General features: G+C 38.2%; 1 protein-coding gene across 1 annotated transcript; it reads left to right on the forward strand.

Annotated features, from left to right (window-relative positions):
- Nucleotides 1–7229: 7229 nt before the first annotated feature.
- On the forward strand, nucleotides 7230–8147 carry LOC135085077 (uncharacterized). Its single transcript, XM_063979853.1, has 2 exons — nucleotides 7230–7418; nucleotides 7985–8147. Exons 1-2 carry the CDS (start codon nucleotides 7236–7238, stop codon nucleotides 8138–8140), a joined length of 339 nt encoding a protein of 112 aa, XP_063835923.1. The 5' UTR covers nucleotides 7230–7235; the 3' UTR covers nucleotides 8141–8147.
- The last annotated feature ends 2317 nt before the right edge of the window (nucleotides 8148–10464 follow it).

Below are 10464 nucleotides of genomic sequence, written 5' to 3' on the forward strand. Positions count from 1 at the left end.
TATTTTCATAAATTAACGAAAAAATATTATTATAGGTAACCTGGTTTAAATAAATTAAATGAAACCATCAATCGAGCTAGTAGGATTTATTTTATTATTCATCAATAATCAATTCAGAACTTGAATATTCAACTGCAATGTCTGCTCATGAACGCTTCAAACTCGGTACTTCTTTCCCAATTCCATAAAATTCAACACTTAGAAAGTGACAAAAAAAATTAAAATAGGTAGTTGAAACAAACCACAGCTAATTTTCATAGTGGACTGTACTATACGATAAACATGTCAGTCAATTTGACAACCTTTGTCGGAAACATTATTCAATGAAAATATTGTCCGAACCCTTAGTATTTGTCTTCGACAAATACTTTAACACATTGTGAACCACTTTTCTTTCACGACTATAAAAAGATTTTAGCAATTTAATTCACAAAATCAATTGCGCACATTTAAAATAAAGTTTGTTTACACTTTGACAGCAATAGACTGACATGCAAAGTGACATGTCAATGAAGTTTTCAGTTACTGTTGCCATTAAAAGAAATTAGTACCATTAGTTTTCCGCAACATGGCGAGGGTTTTTATGTTCCTGGTCAGGCTATATTAGAATTATTAAAAATAAATTCTACTTTAATACCACAGTGATCTGACGTAAGATTGTGTATGACAGCTTTTTTGTCAGGGACACAGCTAGAGAAAATATCGACGGTCCCTACGTATAGTAACGTATCTGAAAACGGCCAATTTTACAGGAGAGCGGTTTGAAGGTTTAAACATGTGTAGCTCGCGTTCTATTTATCATACATTGATGAAATTTGGTATAATAGTTTTATATGAGGTAGGTATATTTTATAAAACATGAAGAATTATCAAAAAATAATCACAATAAGTATATTATTTGTCATTTACTCACTTATACAACGGAAAGTTTCTAATTACAAATGACGTAAGTGGTACTTACTGGCTTTTACGTTGGATTAATATGTTTGTTTAAATTATTAACTGCCACATAAGTAATTGTACACGGGAACAAAGTTCAGCTACTACTGACCGTAGCTCTCACGCTAGGCCCATAGTCCTGCTTGACGAGGCTTAACAGCGTCCCGCCTCGTTTCCCACATAGTTGCATATTGGAGGCACTTCAATACCTTAAGATTCTTCCTTATCTAAGGGGTCTTTTGACTGAAGAATACCTGTAGAACCGGTAATTATTCTTTGTCAATAGTGCCGGCCAGGTTTGACAGCATGGCATCGAGTCCGAAGATCCACATGGGTCTTTTTTGAGTTCGATCTTGTGGAACATTAAATACGACTGGGTACTAAATGGAACCCTTTTCAAGGGCATGGACATTTCAAGGTATCATCTTTCATGCAGATAGTTTCATCATTCAAGAATATCTTTCAGAGCCTCCCCTCCAACAGCGAGGCGGTTTGCCTGGGCGCCACAGACGGCATTATGGTCGCCCCAGGCCAGGGACCACATATATTTAAAGGCATCCCTGACACCATCACCTGACGCCCGCATCACTGTCAAAGCTAAGGCCCAGATCAAATATCTAAGAATAAGGTCATGTTAATCACCAGTGGCGCCAAGTAGTGAGCGCAAATACGGTGACCTTAATTGTATATAACCAGTGGCAGCTCGTACTTTTTCCAATTCGTCGCCGTGCGTATGGAAGACAGCTTGCTTTTTCGTGGCTGCTTCACTAATTTGGAGGTCCGAAAACTCTATGTCGGAAGGCTATGGAGAAAGGCCGGGAGCTCTATACTGGCACCCTAAAAAGCATGATTCTATCCCATCTAAGGCATCACCCTCGTAGGGAAGGGTAACGCTGCCCATCTTCTAAGACCTTAAAAGGTCCAGAAAGTCTACAGGGCTACATCGTCGGCTTTAACGCAGCGTGAAGAACGAGGTGAAAGCTCCGCCTTAGGAGGACAGAGAGGCCATTTGACGTGAGACTCGCTAGACCGTGCTGTAGTCTAGTAGTTGATAAACCACCTCGCCGTGGCTAAGTTGGGCCACCGAACTTTATTCGCACTTGTGCTGAAGTTTAAGGTTGCTCGAGCGATCGCACCATGACTGGGCACTTATCCTTCAAGCCCTACCTGTATTGCGGTGGCTAGGAACATACGACACACCATATTCTTACGGGATAGCATAGTCAAAGCTATTTGGACGGTAGCAAAACCTGGGTGGTTATGAATCACCTCTATCTGAGATGACAAGGTGCCGCAAGAAACTGCGGTACGATAGCGCGACTACGAACCAAGTGCGGGTGCATTTGAATTCGCTCCAGGGAAGGTGACAGTATAATTGCCTCCTATCTTCCTTCCTCGGTAATGGCCAGCGTAATAGGGGCGTGAGGCTGCACGGGAGGCATTGTATAGATAGGCCACCACCACCATCTGCTGACGGTGAGTGTGTGTATGGGAAAGCTGTGTACTTCCAGTTGCTCTCGTCCCAACTGTCGCCGTGTAGGCGGGAGAGGTCTTTGTCCGGAATATCAAAGTTAGAGTATTTTTAGTGGGTATACCTCATCCTTCTGGCGGGTATGTATGTATGCAATATCATGTAAGCATTATCATGTAATAGTAGCTTCTAAATGCAGTTAATTGAAGCTTTTGTTTGTAAGTGTTACCTGCTTATATTTATTTCTTATTGCCTTATTATGCTTAATAAATAAATAAAATACATTTTATGATTTTTTACTTGTATCTTGTATTATAAAGTAGCATAGGAGAAGAACTTGGTTGCGTTGAGTCTAATAAATGATCCTAGATACTTCAGTCGTGTTGTATATCATATTTTGTATTGTTTTGACTTCACTTTTATCTCCACCAAATATTGCTAAAATACAATTTCTCAGCGTAAAACACCGTTACTGGCACTAACTTATAGACATAAAACAAACTTTTCCAAAGTAAAACATTTGTAGTGGCAGTTACGGCTAGAAGATACTTTAATTTTCCGACGTAAAAATAGGTAAGTGCCACCTACTTATAATAGTAACTTTAATTTTCCCTAGGAAAACAACGCAACTATCTTATGCCTACAGTTAATTGATTAATTTGTCGTTGGTATAATGTTCAGTGAAATAAATTAAGTCAGAAACCATAATAATACCTATTTCCTTCATAAATTACGTATAAATTTATTCGATCTGCGCGAATGAAAATGGCAGTTGCGGGGCTGGGCGCGCGGAGTAAGGCGTGCGGTCCAACGTAAAATTTCTTAACTCCCACTAATGCAATTTTACTGCGGAAATCGTTCTAATTTTGTAGTTGCGGGATTTGTTTTTTGGCGTTTTAAGGTTCAATTTGAATAAAAACTGTATGTTTTTTTAACTGAGCCGTAACTGTTGGGTGCTCTGAAGGTTTTGCAAACAAAAACGGCAAATCACGGAACTGGTAGATACTGAATTGTACGTAGGGACCGTCGATATTATCTAGACAAGTAGCTGTGGTTTCCGTAATTCTAGTTGGCTCCTTAAATTGACTAAACAAATTAAATGACTTAAAAAGGGAAAGTAGTCTTACAGAATATGATGATGAGCTATCTAGTAAATTGACGTTAAAATCTCCACAAACTAAGACCTTTTTGTTGCTGTTACAAGTTTTATTAGGAGCATCCTCAATAGCCGCTTCAAAAATACCAAAGTCCCCAGAAGGGGGTCTATACACACATACAATGATGTAACTCTCAAGCTCGACACAGGAAATTTCGATAACACGCTCAACTGATAGCCCTACTACATCTTTGCGTTCTTTACATTTAATATTATTATTGACAAATATTAAGGAGCCTCCGTGAATGGCAGACTTCCTGTAAAACGCGCTACATAACTGATAATTATCTATGTAAAGAGAGCTTTCATATTTCTTAAGCCAGTGTTCAGTAATACACATTACATTAATGTCAAAACTTTTTAAGAAAAGCTCTAATTCTAAAACTTTGCTGGTCAAGCCTTGAATATTTTGATGAACAATCTTGAATGTTCCAGACTTGGCCTTTGTCGAGTGCCTCAGTTTAAACAACTAGTAGTAGGTACAGTCTTAATATTATTACTATTTACATAGTGAGAAATCAAATTATTAGTACCCTGATTATGATTATTTTTATGAATATGATTACATTTAATATTGAATGCAATCAAAGAGGCTAATTTATTCTTTAATTTTTTAGAGAGATACATTGTATCTGCAGTCAACTTAAAGCTAGAAATAAATTTATTTATGTCAAAAAGTAAAAGTGCGTCGCTATGACGATAAGTCAGGTTATACATTAGTATATTTAAATCAAATATTTTCTTGTTGATCTTATTGAAATTATACCCTGAATTTACATAGGGTAAAGCACACAAAATTATCTTAAATTTTAATCTATTTTGCAAATCCAAGAGTTGGTCAATATTCTGAATTATACTCTTTTTATCTACTAAGTAACTATTACCATACATTATGATAACATTGGAGTTCTCATCCAGTTTTTGGTTTTTACTAATTTCGTAAATTATCTCTGTAAGAAACCTACCCGGGTAGCAATAGTTCAATACTTGTGTATTCAAGTGCTCCCTGAGCATAGAACCTAACCCTTGACCAAGTTGATCAGAATAAATAAAAGTTTTCCTTTCATTACAGGTAGCACTAATTTTTTTAGGCAAATCAGTTACATTAGTTTGGGATTTAGTGAATGTGTCCTGCCCCGACTCAGATTGAGTAGACTTTGGTATTATAGTGGGCTGAAGGCCATTAATACAGTTACAAGAATGTTTATTTGATAAGGACTCAAAACGCTCAGTTTTATAATTACATAGGTCAACAAGTTCGGAAGTGGCCAGTACATGTTCATTGATTTGTTTCTGTGCCATTTCATACCGAGATTGGATCTGTTTAAGATAAACTTCCAAGTCATCGATTTTCTCATGTAAGATTAAAGTATTGTCATCATACAACTTTTTGTTTTGTTCTATTATTAAGTTGTATGATTTAAGCTTTTCTTTTAAAAGATTTTTCTCTTTCATTAGAATTGACTGTTTAGGTATACTACGTTGAAATTTAATTAATTTTTTGGTTTTCTTGATAAATTTCTTGATTTTAATATATTTTTTAAGTTTATTATTACTATTAAATTGATACTTTACTGCTGGACCGGAACAAGACACATCACATATCAAGTCTATTATAGGTATAGTTGGATTCTTCAATTCGTGATCACTGTTAATCAATTCATTATACAGGCTCACGGTTGAGTTCAATTCTTGAACCTGTTTTTCCTCCTCCATAGATTTTATGGTTTTATGTGACTCACATAGGCTCTTTTCAAGGTCATGGATGCGATCCAAAGCCTGCTCATGAGTGTTGTTGCATTCACTGAACGAATTCACTGTTTGTTGCAACTTCAAACATTGCTCCGCTAAGTCTAGATATTTGCCATGAAGCTCGGCAAGCTCATTCTTCAGTTGTGAGTTCCTGTTTACAACTTTTTGGATCTCCTGTTCACTGTCTTCACGTTCCCGGAGCAGCTGGTCGCTGACCTCTCGTGAAGCTTTGAGGTCCAGGAGAGCCTGCCTCAACTTAACTTCCATGTCCTTCATGGTGGCCTTACGGGTCAACATCCCTGAAGCTTGTTGCAGTGAAGTTTACCAATGGAAATAGGATTTTGTGTAGCGATCCCGATCGAAGAACCGAGAAAAAAAAATTAAAAAAAGGGTTTTAGTGATCTTGGCAATAACAGTAGGTGATAGACTATTAGGGATCTGTATTTTAATACTATCTTATTAGCATTTAAGAGTCTTAGTACAGAAAATAACCAATTTATAAAGTAAAGCTAAGTTGTGTGGGTAGGAATTTTTTGTTAAAATAACGGGTAAATAATTTGTCTACTTATTTTCACTTATAATAAAGGATCTTTTACACGTACCTATTGTATTATTTTACAGAATAAAGTTTAAAATTGAGGAATTCTAAGGCAAAAATAAGACTATTTACATGAAAATATAACCTCAACGTTGGGAATGTACTGTTATAATTTCAGTGTATAATGAAAAATACATGTAATTTACCCATAGATATTACTTAATTAATGGATAAAAACAATACTCCCCTGTTATTTTGTTCCGTAAATTTGAATTTATGATGATTTTTCGTTGACAGCTGACGAAATTTTGTCTTCACTTTTTTGTCTTAAATATTATGTAGTTTCGTCGTATAACATTCGTATACATTATTTATACGATATACACTTGATTTCAGTATAATTTATCACAATATTACACGAAATTATAGTAAAATAACATTAAAAATTTGTCCCGTTAAAATTACGCGTCTGACAGCTAGGGATGCCAGCGCAAATTCAGATTTCTGATCTGAGCAAATTCAGATCTGAGATTCTGTCAGAGCTCTCTAAGCACGTCATATGAAGCAGTCTGTAATTTCGTTCATTTTTTACGTCACAAAAACACACCCTTCCGTAATACTTCACTACCGCAGGAACCCAAGTCATCAGTTATGCGCTTTACCTGTAGTATCGGATAATTCGATAGTGATTAACTATCAGTTTGCCATCGATAATCAGCATTCGTTGCCCTAACTAAACCATAATAATAATGAGTATTGTATACCTAAACTATGTTCGCTAAACCAAGTGCCGACTGTAAGACAGAAGCTTAAGATGTTTCTGGGCCAGGGGATTTTTGCTATCTCTTCAACCAAATGAGAAGCCAATAAGGAAAATCTCGGTACATTCGAACTGCGGGATGTCCCGATCCCTAAGTTCATTCTGTACCAGATGCAAACGACATACTTATCACAATATTCAGTTATCATTCAGGCAAGACAGCGAGTTTTAAACATTCTGTGTTATAATTATTTATTTAATTTAAATAAGTAAAAGGATTTTACTCTGAAACTGGTAAGTGCATTGATTTTGTGCTTTTGAGGGCACACTAAACAGTATGAGCCTTGTCAAACGCCTTGGATGAAACTAGAGTAGTCATAAATCGTGATTTATCAAATAAACAAGTACTTACTTGAAAAAATCGATAGCCTCAAGTGGAAATCGAACTCACGATCTTTTTAACTGGCCCGTTGCCGAGCGACTACTCTGACCGCTGGCTGAGTTACCGAAACATTTGGTAAAAACACGCGATGCGTTGAGATTTTCATGTGTAATAATTACGCGATAAGCTGTTGTACATGTTCAATTCCATTATTTTTCCAAATTTTCAGCCAAAACCATGAAGACCACCCTCCTCCTCATCATATCACAGCTCTGGCTCGCCAGCTCCTACGACCTGATCGTGGGGACTCCACAGACCGGGTACATGGTGAAGGAAGACGTGCTGAACTACAGCTACTTCCCCTTCATGGTCAGAGAGAAGCAGTACGCTTACTCTGGGCCGGAGTATCAGAAAATTGTGGTGAGTTTCAGTGACAATAATTGCCGAATGGCAAAGGTGTCTAACGACGGCATCATAAAGGTAGCAGGAAGGTGCTAAACGCTGGCCGCTACCAATCGATCAACATGGAAATCATTGGGGGAGGCCTATGTGCAGTAGTGGATGTCCTGTGGCTGAAATGATAATGAAAGGTGTCGGACTGATCGATTCGTGATCCGAGGTACACGGGTTTGATCTCCACCGGCGCCGCTCGACTGACGATCTGATGAAGGTCGCGGAAGCACCTGGATGACTCTCACGACCGATCCTTGCGAAATTCCTTGGTCCCGGCCTTTCTTCAGCATTGGCTGAAACGATCAAACACCTTATACCAGGGGTTCCCTTAGTGTGCACCGAGACGCCCTGATGTGCGGTAGAAAGTAAAGAGAGGCGCCGTGAGTCAATCTTAACGTTGCGTTGGGTCTTGAAAACCCCGTCGGGAAAACCCCGAAAAAAAGGGCGTCGTAACAAAGTACTTACTAACATAAGTGCGCCACGGGATGAAAAAGATTAGGAACCCTTCCTTATACTGTTTTCTTAATCCCCAGGGTATAGAAGTGCTAGACAACCTCCACAGCAGAGCATCAGCGACCATCACAGCAGGTGGACTTAATCATTCGTTCGTCAACATCAGGATGGAAAGCGAGCGAGGCACCGGCCTGGAGTACGATGTCAGGATATTCGTTAAGAATCAATTCTCTTAACAAACTATGCCTCTTGTGTTAATAGACACTGATATAATAAAATAACGTCATCAAAGAAATGAGTTTGTTATTTGACTATTTACCGCCTACTCTATCACCAAATCGATCCTTAACAACTACTTTCTTTTCACTAGTAAATAGGTGGGTCATTCCACCAGCCAAGAAAATCACGTGTCCGGGGCCAAAAAGTACCCGAATATCATAATATTTTAGTAACAAATATTTTTATCTAATAGTATAACTTTGGTTCTTGTTGTTAAACCACAGAGATAGTTAATAATAGTTAATTAAGTAATTTAAAAAAAATCGTAAGTCGTCAAAAATTGATTACCACGACGTGTCCGCGCTCCCGATTTCAGAACAAATTTGCTCGTATAAATTAATCCGTTATTATTACCGCTTTCAATGCTTATGTAATCGATTACTGATTAAATAAACATTGATAAATTAAATACGATATAACTATTATGACTAAAAGGTTTTGTAAAATAACTATTTGAAGTTGTGTCCGGGCGTTAACCGTGATTACCCCGACACGTCACTAATGTGCGCCTACGTCCCTAGCTACGCAATTTAGAAACGAGCTCTATCTTCCCCCGTGAACCTTTAGTGGTGGCCTGCGTGCCGAGGTGATCGGTAATGCAACTCGTCGCAGGATTTCGGAGTTATCGAGATAAGAATATGATTACCCCGACCTTGGTTCAGTGCACGATTGATTTACTCTATCCTGTTTTTTTAGGTTTCTTTACATGGAAAGTTCTTGAGAATGTACAGGAGTAATGGTCCATGTAACCGCATTTTTGTGTATTAAAACATATGGGATTCAACTTACAGATTGGGCAGGGCTCAGGATAAACCTTAATTTTTTGACTACCCCGACCTTGATTACCCCGACTTTTGTCACCGAGTAATCAATAATACTGTAATTTTACTAATGAATGATTAACTAAATAACGTTTAATAAGCAAAATTACCCTTTACTAAAATGAAATCCTATCTCCTATTAATACATAATATTATCCCTCAAAATTGGCAAGACCCCTGGACTCGACCTTATCACCGCTGAAATGCTGTAAACCGATGTAAACTCCGCCGTTAACGTCCTGACACCTGTCTTCGAAAACATCTGGATGGAAGAGGAACTCCCAGACGACTGGCATAAGGGGCTTCTAATTATTGTGCCGAAAAAAGGGTAAAGCAAGGGTATCAGTACCGGAAGACCCAAGAGATGCGATCTGGAGTGAGGAATTGCACACCGTTGGTGCAGAGGATGTCCAACGAGTCCACAATTTCACTTACCTCGGGAGCATCGTTTCAGAGCCTGGAGGTACCGAAGAGGACATCACTTCGCGCATTGCCAAGGCCAGAGCTACCTTCGCACAACTTCGAGCCGTATGGCAGTCACGGAAATTGACTCAAGCAAGATCAAAATATTCGGGTCCAACGTCAAACCAGTTCTGCTCTATGGGCGTGAAACGTGGAAGGTCACTAAGGTTATCTCGCACCAGCTGCAGATCTTCTTCAGCCGCTGTCTTCGCAGAATTCTCCAAAATCTTCAAACGACGAACTTTTGGAACGCTGCCACGAAATACCGATCTTTTAGCAGAATAAACGCTGCAAGTAAAACTGGATCGGCCACACTCTCCAAAGGGACCCCGATCACATCCCCAAGCAGGCTCTAGATTGGAACCCCCAGGGAAAATGCAAACGTGGTCGCGCCAAAAAAACATAGCGGCGCACTGTTAAGACTTGGAGCGAGATCAAACACGAAGCTCAAGACCGAATGCGATGGAGGACTGTTGTGGACGCCTTCTGTCCCATATAGGAGACATAGGACATTGAGTCACTAATATTATAATATGTATAATGTATATGTATGTTTTTTACTCTTTTACGCAACAACTACTTAACAGATTTTGTTGAAACTTTACAATATTGTCGTTTATACATCAAAATAACAAATGGCTAGTTATAATAACATTTATTTTACCATAAATTAAAAAAAAACCTTAGAAAATAAAATATTTTGTTTTATTTTTGATTACTCTGACTACCAACTTTGATTACCCCGACCATGAAAATTTTGATGTCGCATAACTTTTTATTCCAGCTTGCTACAGATGGGCCAATATAAAAAATATGCTCGTAATAATGTCTATTTTGAAATGTTTTACCTAAACTTACTCTAAATTCAAAAATAAAAAAGGTCGGGGTAATCAACAAAATAATCCAGATCCGGAGAATGACCGAGGTACAATAATTGCCAGTGAACATTTCTAGGTAATAGCGGCGGTCAAACTGAGTCAAAGTCAAAGTCAAAGTCA

Source organism: Ostrinia nubilalis, chromosome 27 (assembly GCF_963855985.1).
Source record: "Ostrinia nubilalis chromosome 27, ilOstNubi1.1, whole genome shotgun sequence".
NCBI classification, from domain to species: Eukaryota; Metazoa; Arthropoda; class Insecta; order Lepidoptera; family Crambidae; genus Ostrinia; species Ostrinia nubilalis.